The sequence below is a fragment of the Phoca vitulina genome, unplaced genomic scaffold (assembly GCF_004348235.1).
Source record: "Phoca vitulina isolate PV1807 unplaced genomic scaffold, GSC_HSeal_1.0 scaffold37, whole genome shotgun sequence".
Lineage (NCBI taxonomy): Eukaryota > Metazoa > Chordata > Mammalia > Carnivora > Phocidae > Phoca > Phoca vitulina.
In genome coordinates, this window is record NW_022589740.1 from 20,404,714 (window position 1) to 20,421,323 (window position 16,610).

Consider the following 16,610-nt stretch of genomic DNA (forward strand, 5'->3'; position numbering starts at 1 on the left):
AAAGAATGAGCTCCTGGTGCCCTCGTTAGGGGCCACACTGCTGGGGCCACCCACCTGCACCCAAGAAAGCCTCAGAGAACTGAGCCCCTGCCCCAACCCAGCTTTCTGCACAAGCACCTGCTGATCAGGATCTAATTCCGAAATCTGGTTGGAGAACTGAAAAGAATAAAGCCCCCTGGATAGCACAGATGTAAAAAACTGAATGAAGTCAAACTCTTTCAGAGCTGAGGCCGCTTCCTTTATTGGGCACACGGCAGAGGGGAAGAAACTCAAAGGAAGGAGTCCCCACCAAGAAGCCTCTCGGGGACAGCAGCAAGCTGGAAAACAAGACCGCGCTTTGGAGAAGCAGGTTGTTTTTTTCCTAGCTCTGCTGTTAATAAAACTATGCTGTGTTCTGCGGCCAAAGGAAAACAGGTGTTTACAGAGTCGTTGGTTTGCTGGAAATAGACAGGAATGGCAGCAGCGGGATCCAGTAAACGGTGATGAAGAACCACGGCCCCCAGAGATCATGGCCACGGCCAAGACCCCGCCGCCTGTGGACTTGGCATTCTCAACCGGGAAGCTCCGGCTGTCGGAACAAGTATCAAAAATCCAATCACGCGCTCTTTGGGGCTCGCCAAGTCCTTCACAATGTATTGTGGCTGGGCCTCAGTTCATGTGACCGTCCTGTATCCGGAACTCCCTGCCACGTGGGACAACGGGCCAGTCCCCTAAAATACCGCACCCTGTCACGTCTCCAAGTTGTACAAAAACTGTTCCCTCTGGCCTAGAATAGCGCCGCCTCCCTCCTAAGTGCTCGTCACTTGCTCTCCTCCTCAGTCTGCCACAACCTTCCCAGGCAGGAGGATTCTTTTCCAGGGTCCTGTCTCTTCCTATAAATCTCGGCTATGGCACGTACCACACTGTGGACTGCCACACGTGTTTACACTTCTCGTTCGTTGTTTTTCCAACTGCAGAGTTCTTCAGGGACAGGTGGCCTGACTTCTCCAGCCAGCATACTGCTGGATCTCAACACCCCAAGTCATTCATTGCTACCCTACTCGCTTAGAAGTTGAGGCATGAAAGGTTGCTCTGGCAAGGAGAGTAAGCTACAAGAAAGTGGAGGGTCCTCTAGCCACCTGGGTTATACCAGCCAACTTTCCCCCAGAAATTTCCAGTCGTCCTACCAAATGTCACTAAGAGACGGTATCAACATTCCCGAGGGGGGAATGCGGTCCCTAGAGAGCCGATTTGGACCGAAACAAAAGGCAATGAAAGCAACCACAGTGATGGAGTGAAATCCATGGCCCTTCCCCAAGTCAGCAGAGCCCAGTGGATGCAGGACCCTTCCAGAAGCTGCCACAGGTCACAGGCAAAAGTGTGATCCTGCGCCTGGCAGCTGAAAAGCATACCACAGAGTTAAAAAAAAAAAAAAAAAAAAAAAGTGAGGAGACACAGATTAGAGGTTCAGCTAGTCACTAATAAGATGTGGGGGCCATAGGTAACTTACTTGTGCCTCACTTCCCTATATTTACAACATGCCCTGAGAAAACTTACCCACTAAACATGACTGAGGAGGTGTGGTGTAAATGAAGTTGCGTGGGAAGGTACTTACAGAAAAGCATGACACACAACATAGATTCAACCTCTGGTTCTTGCGTCAGGAGGTAGCTCACTATTCCTTATTATCTGGAGATGAGAAGCAATAGTACAGGACAGGGTCACTGGCCCACTGGGCTAGTAAGTGGAAGGGCCAGGATTCAAGTTCAGGGCATCCCGGGCAGGCCCGCCAGAAAAGGAGAGCTCTTAATCTTCACCCTAGCTTCACATTGGCACTAACTTGGACATTATTGCCTTGAGAGGGAAAACACGTGCCCATCAAGATGGCGACAGGTAGCCTACACAAGAGAAATCTTCTTGTCAATGTCATCAGGGCACTTCATTATAGAGTCCTGGCCCTGGAGGCTTGGAGGGCTTGGGGCATCTGGGTCATCCTAAAGTATATGAGAATAATGTAATTTACGACTGTGGAGGATACTCTTAGCCTCAAGAACTAGAATAATGAAGGTGGTGGCGGGGGGACTGGGATGTGAGGTCATAAGGAAATCAGAGCCATATTATTCTAAGATTTCAGGAAAAGAAAATAGGTCCTCGGGAATATGATTCATCTATTTATGGTAAAATCTCCTTCACTGCCGATATAACAAGCTTTACCTTTAACATTTCGTAAGGTCTGCATATCTAACCCATAACATCTATAAAACACAGGATTTTTCTAGTTTGGCATCCCAGGATCCTTCCAAACAGCAAATATGCAGATGAGGGCACAATTCCTATCCTATTTGGAAGATAGCATATCTACAGGAATAGAGGGCTTTAGTAACAATTAAATTACAAGGTGAGAACTTAAAGCATTAAGATGGGAGACTCTGTGTTTGTTTCCTTATTTATGACCTTAATGTAGGACTATTCCCATTTTTTTTGAAAAGGCAAATGCAAAACCTCTTAAAATGGACATGAAAAAGATGAAAAAGGAAATGGGAGATGGTCTAGTTGATAATCTAGGAGGTTCTCTAGCAAAGTTAACGTTTATGACTTTGAATTCTAGGCCCTACTTCCTCTACCAACTAAATGTTTGAAAACCTGTGGGGAGCCTGGGTGGCTCAGTCGGTCAAGTGTCCACCTTTGGGTCAGGTCATGATCTGGGGTTCTGGGATAAAGTCCTGCATCAGGCTCTCTGCTCACCAGGAAATCTGCCTCTCCCTCTCCCCTGGCTCGTGCTCTCTCTCTCATAAATAAATAAAATCTTTTAAAAAAAAAAAATAAATGTTTGAAAACATGTAAATGTGCTGGGTAAAAACAAGGCTCCCATGCAGGACAAAGAATCAAACCGATTCTTTGATTCTTGGATGAAAAGTAAGACAAAGAAAAGTTTAAAATACAGCCCTTTCAAAGCTCAATTCGAAAATTCTAGCAAAGGAACCAATCACTACAGGCAACCCAGAATCATGTGAGCAAGAAAGAAACAAAGCATACTTACACCTGATAAACTGAAAGGCATTTCTGAGAAGGGGAAGAGGGAGAGAGAGATGTGCAGGGAGGTCAGCTCTCTAGTAGCTACACATAACTCACATCAAAATAAAGGGCCTTCCAGGCGCCTGGGTGGTTCAGTTGGTTAAGCGACTGCCTTCAGCTCAGGTCATGATCCCAGAATCCCGGGATCTAGTCCTGCATCGGGCTCCCTGCTCAGCAGGGAGTCTGCTTCTCCCTCTGACCCTACCCCCTCTTGTGCTCTCTCTCTCTCACTCTCTCTCTCAAATAAATAAAATAAAATCTTCAAAAAAAAAAAAATAAAGGGCCTTCCATTTCAATATAATCTCAAGAAATTAGCTACACATTCCCAGAAGATCAAAGAATAGAAAAATGGAAATTAAACCCAAACCCAAATGTGATAATGAGGCATAAAACAAGCATGTTACTTTTGGTGTTTAATAGACCAAAAAAACACCCAAATATCATAACCAGTGAAAAGAGGGCCAAATTAATTTCCAAATCCACTAAATAAGCCAGCTGTGAATTCTAAACATGGTCAACAGAGGAATCAGAAGCAAGATCAGGACTGGAAAATGGGGTGGGGGATGGGGGCAAGGGCTGGCCATGGAAATGTCTCCTCGGCTGGAAGCCGGGATGGCCTCTCTTCACTGCTGCAAAACATGTTTTCCTAGGAAGCAATTTTACCCCACATGTAGTTAAGATTTTCTTTTCTCTTTAGGCTCCAACTCCAAAAAGGTACTTTAAAGATTTATTTAAACACTAAACGAGTGGGTGTAAGATTTCTCAATTACACGTCTAGCGTTAAAATACAGGGTGAAGGAACCTGGAACGAAGCTGGATCTTAAGCCAAACTATTATTAGTCTGAGTTATTACTGACCTCTAGGTGCCACCACACGAGGCAGGTAGGGCACAGCCTCCAAGCATGGACGGGGAGGAAAGCGGTCCTTCGGGGCCAAAATGCCGTTTTGGGGGGAGGGCGGTGTGAGGCACAGCAAAGAGATGTTGACCTAACTAAACCAGAATTTCTCTTACCAGGGATCTCCACAAGACTCAGGGGAACACATTTCCTAAAACTAAAAGTGAGTTCAAGTGAAGCTGACCAAACAATACCAATTAAATCTCCCCTCGAGGGCTTGAAAACAGTCAGGGTTACCTCTTATAAATCAGCAGTGCTGAACTCTAAAATGCAAAATGTGAATCTCTTTTAGAAAGGATGAGTCACAGTCTTACACAATCCCGGACTCATTTCCCACGTACTCAATGCACCAAATATTTGTTTACGGGATATTTGTGCTCAAGGGGACAGAGGGACTTCAAAGCTTCAGTTCTCGTAGGGAAGAAGCAGGTAGAGATCTGACATGGGTACATGACGGTCACTCAAGGCCAAGGCGTGCAAGGGGTAACAAGATGTTACAAGGTGTTCCTGGAGAGGGATCACATTTCACAAGGCATCAGTGAAGGCTTCGTGTTGATAAGGTGGCAACAGAAATGGTCTTTGAAGGACAGAAAGCTTTTCCACAGAAAGAGGTAAGACTGGCAAAAAGGGACATTGCTCCAGCTAGGAGGAGGAAAGGCTCTCAGAGAATGGAAGGTTCTCTCTTTCGGCCCATGCACAAGATGCAAAGAACACATGACATGAGGTAGAATAGCAGGTGGGGGTAAAAGTGCTAGAGGGGCCTTGAATGCCCCATCACCAGTTTATGTGCAACTGCTGAAGATCTCTGAGCAAGAAAGGAACCTAATCAGGTAAGCACTTTATAAAGGGGAAAACTTATCTAGGATCTTACTGACAAAAGTCAGTAGGAATTAAGTGAGATTTCAACAATGAAGAAGACCAGTGAAACGTCACTTCAACAAGGAAGAATCACAGGCTAAAGTTTGCGCCCAGATGTCAGAGAGAATGAGGATGATGCCTTTAACAAAGATAGAGAGGTCAGGAGAGACAGGTGTGGGGGTGAAGGAGACAAGGAAAATGACCAGGTTGGTTGGGAAACCCTACTGAGTTCCTACATCATTTTAACACCAACAACAAGTACAAAATAGTGGCAACAGGAGTCACCTTGTTCTATTCTACTTTGATAAAAACAAAACAACACAAAAACCAACAATGTAAGGCCACAGGGCCTTTGCATATGCTCCTTCCTCCTCCCCTATGGGATTAAAACAGCTCAGAAACACTTCTTCCTTGAAGCCTGCCACATGCTTTTACAGAATAGCGTTTCTCTCGGTCATAGCTCTTCTCTCAATTACAATTATGCATTCAGTTTTGTGATTATTTGATTAATGTGGTCTCTCCATCACTAGGCTGTGAGCTTCCAATAGGGTCCCTTAGGCCTATGCAGCAGGTTTCAATTAAATCAGTGGGAGAGGACAAGAGGGAGGTGACTGTTAGATTTTAGTGCGCAGATGGTGCGGGAACCTGAAATCGCATCCCACAAGATAGGGCTGAAGCAACGGACATATTCAGACAGAAGAGAAGCCTCGTGGCAAGATGGTGGTCTCCAAGTATCTGAAGAGCTGCCATGAGGGTGATGGATGAGTGGTGCGCTGTGTGGTCTCAAGGGGTAGGAAAGAACCAGGATCGATGGGTAAAGGTTCCAGGGAGACAGATCTCAGCTCGAGGGCTGGAACAGTTTTCCCACAGCCAGGGAAAGTGGCTCATTCAAGGAACCACCAGCAAGGCCTGGTTACCAGACACGCGTGGGCAGAAGCACACAGCCACTGGCGAGGCGATCACGGGAGACCTGAACCACAGATGAGCCTTCACACGAGAGGCACTCTCAAGGTCCCTCCAGCCCCACTGGAGCTCTCCTGGCTCTGCCGCTCGGAAGGAACTCATCCATTGGCACAGGAATCCCTCAAGCTCCCATGTGCTGGGACCATGTGGCAGGCTGTCCCCTCTACCTACAATGGTCCACCTTTTCTGCCCTCTCTGCTCTGTGGGCGTGTTCCTCCTGCGCATGCTTAGCTTTCAGTGTATCCTCCTCACCCCGAGGAAGCCCTTCCCATCCTAATCATCATCACTCTACATGTCTGCCTAGCCCCCACTGCTCTGCCTTCAGGGCGCCTCACAAACATACTGCAGCATTTGTCCCTCTCATGTTTCCACATCAGCAGGCCCTCCAAAGGCGGGGAAGATGAACATTCTCTTTCCTGGAGTCTGCCCAGCACCTGGCACAAAGCCTGACACAGTTCTCGCACAAATGTCCAAGAGTAACCATCCATCGCCCGACCCAAATATTATTTCGATTGGTATTTGTCAGAGGATGACACTCACAAACCTTTACCACACCTCACTCACCCTGACCCTGGCCATGTTGGTTTGTCACCATTTCTCTTAGGTGCCTCAGACCAAAGCTGTTCGAAGTGTGGTCGGCAAACATTTGCTACCTGAGTGAGATCAGCTCACTCAGGGATAGGAAGTGTTGAAAACGGTTATACAGCAACTCGACAGAGTCCACTCATGACAGCTGACTCTTGTAATAAAAAACTGGGACTGGGGCGCCTGGGTGGCTCAGTCGGGTAAGCGTCTGCCTTCGGCTCCTGAGCCCAGGATCCTGGGATGGAGCCCCCAGTCAGGTTCCCTGCTCAGTGGGGAGCCTGCTTTTCCCTCTGCCCCTCCTCTTGCTGGTGCTCTCCCTCTCTCTCTCTCTCAAATAAATAAAATCTTAAAAAAAAACACAAAAGAAACACAATAACTGGGACTTATACTGTGTATCTTTCTTCCCCTATTCATCTGTATTTGTCTGTTACAAGCGTACCAATCTTGGTCATGTGGGAAAAAACTGGTCGTCATAGAAGCTTTGAGAAGCACTGCCTCAGGGAGTATTACTTTACTCAACAATGAGGACAGGAAGCCCTCTAATACTAATTAATGGATTAAAACAAAGGAATAGGATGTATAGCCCAGATCCCAGAGACAATGGTGAACTCCATTTTTCCCCTCTGATATTAACTCGATCTTCCTCACATAACGTGGCTCCCCTCAAACTTAAAAGAGAATCCTAAAGAATATATTTTCACTGTTTTGGAGGGCAGTGACCACTCTGATCCAGAGACTCACCCTCATACGTGACTCTCACAGCTCTGCTGCCGTGCCCACTGTCGTTGACCCTGAGCATGTCGTACCCTAGCTTAACATAGATGTGAACACAAAGAAATCCAAGGTGCTCAAAGCCAAAGGCATGAATATTTTGGCTCTAATAAGCATGACACCAGTACTATCATTCAGAGAAGGCTTCAACTTTGTGTCTAATTGCATTATTCACACACACACACACACACACACACACACACACACACACAAACTGTAAGGAGCTAGGTCTGATTAATGGTCCTCTGTACCTTCAAGACCATCACAATAGCTCATAGCTCGTCCCACCCCACCCCACCTGCCTCACGTCCCATTTAGGGTGGGGTCTTGGCAGCCAGACATACCCCCACACCTCCGACTCTTAAAACTGGCTTTCCCTAGGGGTGCCTGTGTGGCTCAGTTGGTTAAACGACTGCCTTCGGCTCAGGTCATGATCCTGGAGTCCCAGGATCGAGTCCCGCATCAGGCTCCCTGCTGTCAGCAGGGAGTCTGCTTCTCCCTCTGACCCTCCCCCCTCATGCTCTCTCTCTCTATCTCATTCTCTCTTTCAAATAAATAAATAAAATCTTTAAAAAAAAAAAAAAAAAGAAACTGGCTTTCCATAATGGTCAGTTGAACTTGGCATTATTTGCTTATTATTTCCCTGAAGATTCATCAGTTACTATTAATTATTGCCTCTCATCACATTACTCATTTGTCCTTTATCCACTCACCAGTCTGTAGGACACACGACAGCTACGTTGCCAGAGACCACGGATAAGAAATACCCACTAAGGGCCCGGGGGCATCCCAGGCTGGATGCAGAGGGGCAGACCCAAGAAAATAAACAACATAGCAGTTCAAGGTTATTCAATCAGAAGAGAGCTACAAGGTAAGAAAACATTTACAACACTGTCCCACCCCCTAATCCTGCTCTTCCCTGGGCCTAGATGTCACTGTAAGTTCTTAACATCTCTCTACCAGTTCTTAGTATAGAAAAAGTCTCGTCTCATCATGAATCAAATTACCATGAAATAGATATTATAATGCATGTAAAGTAGAGCCGTGGCAATCTGCTTTCCAAAAAGCAGGTGATGGAGTAAGGATTCCATTTTTCCTCATGCTGCTGGTTTATTTGAAGAAAGGCTCTGATTCAAATCACACAAAGGTGACCAGGTAGTTGAATGGACCACTCAAAATAATGTAATATGCAACATGCAGCAGACACATAAATGAAAGCTGAGAGCAACCACACAAAGGCAGAGAGTATAAGGAAAATAAACTGAAGGCCTATGACACATACCCCTATTTGGAAAAATCAAAATTGTAAAAGGCCCTACAGAAGAGCAGAGTACATGTTGGGAAGTAAGACAGACCCCCCCCCCCCCACCATATTTCAATTTTGCTTTGTATGGAAATTAAGCACTTCAGAAATTCTTCAAAATCTCATTTCTAATTACTAACATATGGGAAGCAAGTGATTTTCAGTGACCCCGGAAGAATAACCAACGGGGTTTTTCAATTCTGAATGCTCTTTTGCCCCTTTAATCCATCTTTCATGCTTTCCCACAAAGCCACTCTGAGTTTTGTAATCTTGGACTTCTCCGAGTCAAGCACACACCAAACTTTATTGGGGGTTGGGGAGGGGTGGGCAGGGAAGTTCCAACCTCCAACGCTGGGATCCAACAGACGCCACAACTACCCTTCATACAACTCTAGTTTCCACCAAAATAAGGAAAAGGTAGCACTGAGCCAGGTAGAGAGATGACATGTTTCAAATTTCGGAGATCTCAACAGTTGGTGACAGCTTACTACTGCCCACAGCACAGTCCTGTTGAAAACCTCCAGCAGCTACCCTCTGACCAAAGGCAGAGCAGAGCAGCTTTCTGAAGAGGGGTCAAGCAAGGAGGGCCAACCACCCCCGGTTCTTGCCTCCCTCCTGGCCCCCGTCTACAACAGCTTCTCTCCAGAAATAACTAAATGCATGAGATCACCCATAGTGAGAAGACAGAGGCATGACACCTACAAGGTGCCTATTTATAGAAAGTGCTAACGCTCCTCAGGAAAAGACACTAGAAATCTCCTTGGAAACGTCCAAGCCTGTGTTCCCTTTGGAATTCTAGTCTGCTAATAGCCATGACTAAGTAACTGCCTTTAAAACAAAACTGAGGAGTCAGAGGCACTTACGGTTTCCCCCCAGGGATTCCTGCCAGGTTTGGAGGGATGGTAGGTACTCGCATGTGAGGGGGAGGATCAAATCCAACCTGGAAACAAAAAAAGACATTGAAGACTCAGTTTATGCAGAGTAGGCACTTTGTGAACATCTATAAAGACTTTTCACTAGAAATTCCTACATCTCCAACGCAACATAAACAGGAACAGTAACATGTGCTAACATTTTTCAAAAAAAAAAAAAAAATTACAATGCAAGAAGTAATATAACCACCTGTAAATACGACAGGCCATGCTTCTTTCTGGGGAGGTTGGCTGGAGTGTGGTCTATTTGTACATCGAGAACCAGCTTCCCACAGTAAATACTTTCTGTGGACTTAGGATGTCCTGCCTTGCCCAAGCAAGTACAGAGAGCAGTATGTTGTCTGAGTCAGGATTTCTTGACCTTGCCACTATCAATGTTTTGAGCCAGACAGTTGTTTGGGGCTGTCTTGGGATATTTAGCACCATCCCTGGCTTCTACACTCTACGTACCAATAGCATTCTTCACTTCTGATAATCAAAAGTGTCTCCACAGATTACCAGATGTCCCTAGGGGGACAAAATCGCCCCCAGTTTCATACCACTGGCCTAAGTTACTGCTTAAACATTCATGCCCTAATGAAGGTTATCTAGTCCCTTAGCTGCCCACTTTGCTTTAAACTATCTTGTCCCCAATGCACAGCCTTTCTTACTAGTGCGACATGAGGGGAAAAAACCCACAAACTTCACTATCAGCCCAAACTATTGGAGGTCATGCCATCTGAAGAGGGGAGAGGAGAAAACTGAACATGACGTATTCTAAAAAGCCAAGAGAAATATATAGGGACTTCTATTTAATACAGGTTATCATCTGTTTCCTTTCCCGGGTGCAACTGAGGATTACAGTCGATTTTGCCCTTTGCATAGTTTTGTACCTTTCCGGTCAAAAATGAGGCTATTTACATAGTCATAAAAGGCTGGGCAAGAAGATGGGCAAGCTGCCCCAGGGTTCAGTCACCTCTGTTTTCTCGTTGTTGCCTTCAGATCACTGCTTACACCTGAGTCACATTGTTGGGTTTAAAGGATAATACAGACACGGAAAGAAAACATTACAGCTTCTCAAATAGTTTTTCCTAAGAATTAAAGAGGGGAAAATAAAAACCCTCAAGAAAATGAATGAAAAGGCTTCTGTGAGCTACTTGAGTCATTCTACTGCCTTCCAAAAAAAAATCTACTTGGGGGGAGAAAACCAGATGTCCCCTGAACCGCCAAAGTAGCTCCTAAACACTGCCTTGTTTCATCCACAAAAACAGCAAACCCAGAAGCGCTGCGCCCTAACTTAATGCAGCGGCATGCTGATGGCAGCGGGCAGGCTCAGGGACACTGGGGCTCTGTTCGCAGGCGTGGGCGGGGGTCCCGGCCCTGGCCCGCCGGCAGCACCTACCATCGGGGAGCGCCCGTAGGCCACCACAGCGGCGGCGGCGGCGGCCGCGCTCATCTGCGGGGACATGTTGTGCAGGCTGGCGTAGGCGGCGCCGGGGCTGGTAAGCTCGCCATTCATGCCGGCGTGGGGCACCATCCCAAACGGGGCGGGGTACGGGCCGGGCACCGCCAGCGGCGTCCTCAGGCCGGCGGCTGAAAGGAAGCACAAGACGTGTGATGTGACTCAGCCTGAACGTCAGTTCCAGAGTCACTTCTAGCGCCATTCATGAGGGGCGAGGGCAAGGAGGAAGGCTTGGGTGAGGTGTGTGTGTGTGTGGGGGGGGTTGGTTTCATCACCACCAACTCAGCCGAATTCATCTCCAGGGGAGAATGGACCCCAGGAGAAGCACTGCCCACACACTTCATCCTTGGCTTGGCAGCACTGGGAAACTGGGCAATTAAAATTAAACAGCAGTACTGTACCCAATTCACAGAAGGCAAACCAAGGCACAGGGCACTCACTACCTGTTTACCTGACTTAATCTCAAAAGAAGGTTTTGATAAAATCCAAGGTTTCTCCTTTCCATTCTCTGCTACCAATTCCAGATGAAAACGGGACCCTGGATTTATTACCTAAACCAAAGCCTGGGTTTAGGAGGAATATTCTGGGGCTTATTTTCCTCTGGGCCCAAGGTGTTAAGGAAGAGAAAGTTAGAAGTTACCAATTGATTCACAGGCCAGAGTCTCAGTGAAACCCTCCCAGTTTCTACTGACAGAGAGACCACAGGTTCCTGAGGGATGGAACGGGAGAAACCCGGCCAACTCAAGTAAGCAAGAAGCACACTTGGGCTGGCCGTTTCGGTCAGTATTAGGGAACTCAGACATGCAGTGACAGTTTGGTAAGGAGCTTACGGGCAGAGTAATTATCGGAAACTTTATTGAAGTCCCTAGGATTTGGATTATGGGGGAGGTGGGGAGAAAGAGAGCCAAGTGTAAACAGTCGGAGACCGAACAGGGTGCAGCTGCTGAACCTAAGGACAAACATCTGTTTCTTATCATGGCTTTTCAGGGATAGGAAGGAGGTAGGCAGTTGAGTGCGTCTCATATTCACGGGGAAATGGCGTCAGGAGTGCACAGACGACGAGTCAAGCCCAGAAAGGGAAAAACAAAACAAAGCACAACAAGAGGCGAGGCTCTACCCGCTTGGTTAACGAGGGGGTCCATGGCTGGAGGCTTGCCGAGGCCTGGACGGAGTCCTGGAGCGGCACTGGTGCCCGGCGTTGGCATGTCGCTCCGAGGCGTCGGTGTGCTGGATTTCAGAACAGGCGTGCTGGCTTTTTCATGCTGGTATCATTAAACAAATTAAATGAGTATTATTTTTAATCCAAGCCATATTACACAATTTATCACAACAGCAGCTGGGACACTGGGCACCTTCTAGCTACTCCCTCAGCCAATTTTCATAAATCCACACAATGTTGACAGCATTAACTTGTGAGCGAGAAATGTTGACCTTTCCTCTTCCTGCCAGAATTAAAACTCTAGCTAGAGACACAGAACATGATCACACTTCTTCCTCCGCAGATTTTATTTTAAAAAGTATTTTTCCATCAGGCGTGTGGACTTTGGATCCAGGCCAAGTCAGAACGATGACCACCCAGCGAAAAATTCCCAGTCACTCAGAAACAAATGGCTGGGTCACCAAGAATGTCAGAGGGAGGATCCCTTTTCTAATCTTGCCTTTTAGTGGCAATGGGATTGAGACTAACGGTAAGAGGCAGCAGGGCCGTGGATTTGTTGAGAAACAAACCAGCATCTCAAAGGCAAAAGCCCTAGAAGGATTCTATCCGTCTGAGAGATGTGTGTGGAGTTAAGCACTGCCACCACTTGCCTACATAACGGGTGTGGACCCACTAGCACAGAGGCCTTCAGAAGTGTGACAGTAACAGGGTCCCGGGGCATCATCCTCTGCATCTCAACCTTTCATTCCTTTAAATCCCAGTCTGAGGAGCACCGTGGAGCAGCAAACAGCATGCATGGGGCTAGGGAGAGACCGCAGCTCCCTCTGGCCTTGGATCTGATGGGCAGTGTAAACTTGGCAAGCTCCTCAGGCTTTCCTCCCCTTCAGTGAAATGGGATAATGCCTAGGAAGGCTGTATACGAATCAAATGCAGGACCATTATGGCTCGGTTTTTGTGAGGTAAGGGAGGACACGCTCCACACTACTTGCTGAATGGCTGAAAGCAGGCTCGGAGGCTCCACCCTCCCTGCACCTGCTCCAGGCTTCTCTGGAGGCTGCGTGAGTACATCCCCATTCTGACTCCAAACCCAATCCCAACATGCCCTGACATAGTGGGTCAGTCTAAAATAAGGTAAACTCAGGACTTCAATTTCCTATGAGGTTGCACATCCCCCAAATAAGAAAGCAATGGACATGGAAGCTTGCTGTCTCTCTCGAATCACGGCCCAAGACACACTACCGAGAGGGAGAAAGGAAACACCATGTGGGACAAAGAGCAGGAGTTGTTGTCTCACTTTTAAACTTAAAAATATACCTCTCACTCCGTAAAAGCCCACATTTCAAATACTTTCGGGTCCTCTGAACCACAAAGAAAAATACACTGCTGCATGGGCAAAGTGACGGCTCAGGAGACCTACCAAGCTCATTTCTTTGGATTTCAAAGAAGTGGAGCTTCCCGAAGAGGCCGTGGACGCTGGGCTGCTGGAGGCATCTTTCTTCAGCAGGCGGTTTTTGTCGATCCCATTTTCCCTGGGTGAATGGGCAGGGCTTGCTCGCGGAGAAGAAGGGTCCTCGACAAGTATAAGCAAAGCTTGTGTGATTTCACTCATAACAGACGGATCTTGCCCTTTACAGACTCTATTTCCACACTAATTCTCTAAATTAAAGGAGGCCACTCTAAGTCCTTCAGATCTGGGGGACTTGGGAGTGTGCCCCCTGACTAGCAATGTTGTTATAATTAACAGGATGGTGTTTGCAAACACACCGTGAAGACAGCACAGAGGAAAGCACATCCAGGAACAATCCTAAGCGTCTTCATGCTCAAATACTTTGCCCAGAGGGCACAGGAAGGAAAGGAGCACCAGGCACCCAACTTAGGAATCCGAAATGACTGGGAAAATAGATTTTTTTTTTTTTAAAGGAAACCAAAGTTCTTGTCAGACCACTATTGCTCCATCTATGAACAACCACTAAGTTTTTAATGTGCAAAGTTGTGAGAAACCAAAATACCATGGCTCTACTTTCTGTTTCTCATAAGTCACTCTGAAAATGAAGTTTGAGAAAATGTGTGGTTACCTCATTAGACACATCCACAACTAAGTTGTCATCGCTTTTGTCACCATCGCTATCCTGGAAAAAAAGATGTTCATGCCGTTTATTAAAGGGTTGGAGGCCCAGTTCAATTCCTATAGTTCTTGGTAGCAGACACACTGAAAAAATGGCCCAGGACATGCCTACAGGTCCCCTTCCAGATTGCCAGATGGCCTTCCCCCTACCTGACATGGGGCTACCCAAAGCCACAGGCAGGAACTGCTGCAGTAGAATACCTGCTATGGATCATTCAGGTGAGAGCAAGTTGCAAACACTGGATGCACAGTAAGAGCTCAATGAATGTTCGCAACAGGTGCATCTCTCTTATAATCTGAAATCTGCCCATGGCCTTCTATCAGGGCTCTTTTCCCACTGGAGGTCAAATTAAGAACATGATTTCAAATTAAGAACATGACTTCATGTCATTGCTTTGTGTGTATCATCTTGAAGATAGCCAACAAATCTAGTGTTCACAATTTGTAATTATAAAGAGAAACTTCAACCATGTTCCCATGGGGTTACTCATTACTGAAAGAAAAAAAAGGAACACTAAAAACCAAAAACAACAAAGCTATCAACTTGATTGGGATAACGTACCAAGATCTAACCTTATGTTAAGAATAAAAATCTTTTGCAATCAGCATGGAATATTTTAGGAGAGATGGAAGAACACGGGATGGCAAAATCTGGAAGGCACTCGCATCCTGCAGGAGGGCTCGTATTCCCTCTTCATAAAGCTGTAAAATTTGCTAACCCAGGAAACTGCAAGGTTGTCCTAAGTTTGAAAAAGCTTTAGAAAAGCTATTCAACTATGTGCTCACTCCTACATCGAGTTTAGGGCAGACTGAAAAAGTCTACTTTCTTAGCCAAAAGGCCTCCTGTCCTTTAGTACAGAGTGATACAATGAGCCTATGAAAGAAGTAGGATCTCACCTAATTCTCAAAAAGGAGTAGGTCACTGATTTATGATCTACACAATCCTTTTACTGAATCACTGTCAATTACAAATACACGAAGGTTTGATAATTTGTACTAATAAGTAAAAGTGCAAATATGAGCCATGTTGGCTTTCTGTGGGGCCTCCAAGTCCAGCTAGAAAGTTACCCTCAACTTTAAATTCGTATCTTTTACATGTTTTTTTCTAACTATACCTAGAGTTTTACATGTGGAAGACCCAATTTACTTTCTTCAATAGGATGTTACTAGATTTAATTTGATCACTGTTGTTAAGGCACCATGCAATTCACTACAACATAAAATTATAACCAACGAGGAAGCCTGGGTAACTCAAAATAACAGCCTACTGAAAGAAATATTTTCATGTAATAAAAGAAAAAAATAAAACTAAAGAAGATTTGCTTTTTCTGTTAGTAAAGACCACAGAAAAGCACAAACGTTTTCAGGTGTTAAGAACACAAAGACAGAGGCGCCTGGGTGGCTCAGTCAGTTAGGTGTCCGTCTTCAGCTCAGGTCATGATCTCAGGGTCCTGGGACTGAGTCCTGCATTGGGCTCCCTGCTCAGTGGGGAGGCTGCTTCTTCCTCTCCCTCTGCTGTTCCCCCTGCTTGTACTCTCTCCAATCTCTCTTTCTCTCAAATAAATAAAATCTTTAAAAAGAAAAAAAAAAGAACACAAAGACGGGGGGTGCCTGGCTGGCTCAGTCGAAAGAGCATGCAACTCTTGAACTTGGGGTTGTGAATTCGAACCCCACATTGGGGGTAGAGATTAAATAAAATAAATAAAAAAAAAATGGGATGCCTGGGTGGCTCAGTTGGTTAAGTGTCTGCTTTCGGCTAAGGTCATGATCCCAGGGTCCGGGGATCCAGTCCCACATCGGGCTCCTTGCTTAGCAGGGAAGCCTGCTTTTCCCTCTGCCATTCCCCCTGCTTGTGCTCTCTCTCTCTGACAAATAAATAAATAAAATCTTAAAAAAAAGAACCCAAAGATGGTGGTGGTGAAAAAAAATATAAGCCAAAAAGTTTTCTTAGAAAAAAATTTATTAAAAAGGTTCACATAGTATGTAATCTAGCAAGAAGAAGCAAACAGCTCATTTATTATGATGGGACTATGAAGTGAGTTTTTGAGTAGTCTGTAATTTCAATCTTAGGTTTGTTTTGGACCCTTCTGCAAATGTGAACCTTCACACTACAGTGTAGGCTGGTCATTGGAGAGCTAAGGTCTGAGGACTTTGCCCCAGATTCTCCAACATCAACTCAATACATCACCCTGAAACTACCTATACATCTGGACATACTTAATATGAGCAGGTTATAAAACAGTAATGCAGAGCTATGGATTCTAGATCACTCACCACTAAATATCTACACGAGCCTCATGCACAACTCAAAATTGTATTACCGGCAACTTCCGAATTTCTGCACGTCATGGACATTTTGAATAGCTTATTAACAGTTGATGCCATATATAAAAGTACCTGCAGGGGAAACCGGCTGTGGGCAAAGGTGAGGGGCAAACATTATGTGCTACAAAGCCTTGGACTGGAATGGGGAGAACCTACAACTCCAAGTTCTCAGAATGTTATCACAGTGCAGAGTGTGGA

At 45.9% G+C, this 16,610-nt stretch overlaps 1 protein-coding gene across 2 annotated transcripts in view; it reads right to left on the minus strand.

Annotated features, from left to right (window-relative positions):
* Positions 1 to 16,610, minus strand: part of TLE1 (TLE family member 1, transcriptional corepressor) — an 87,155-nt gene that overhangs the window by 13,146 nt on the left and 57,399 nt on the right. For both annotated transcript variants that reach the window (XM_032427432.1, XM_032427431.1), the window contains exons 10-14: positions 14,038 to 14,091; positions 13,380 to 13,532; positions 11,921 to 12,065; positions 10,744 to 10,934; positions 9,294 to 9,370 (exon numbers count right to left, since the gene is read on the minus strand). In XM_032427432.1, coding sequence (XP_032283323.1) covers positions 9,294 to 9,370; positions 10,744 to 10,934; positions 11,921 to 12,065; positions 13,380 to 13,532; positions 14,038 to 14,091 — 620 coding nt within the window. The remainder of the gene's footprint in view (positions 1 to 9,293; positions 9,371 to 10,743; positions 10,935 to 11,920; positions 12,066 to 13,379; positions 13,533 to 14,037; positions 14,092 to 16,610) is intronic.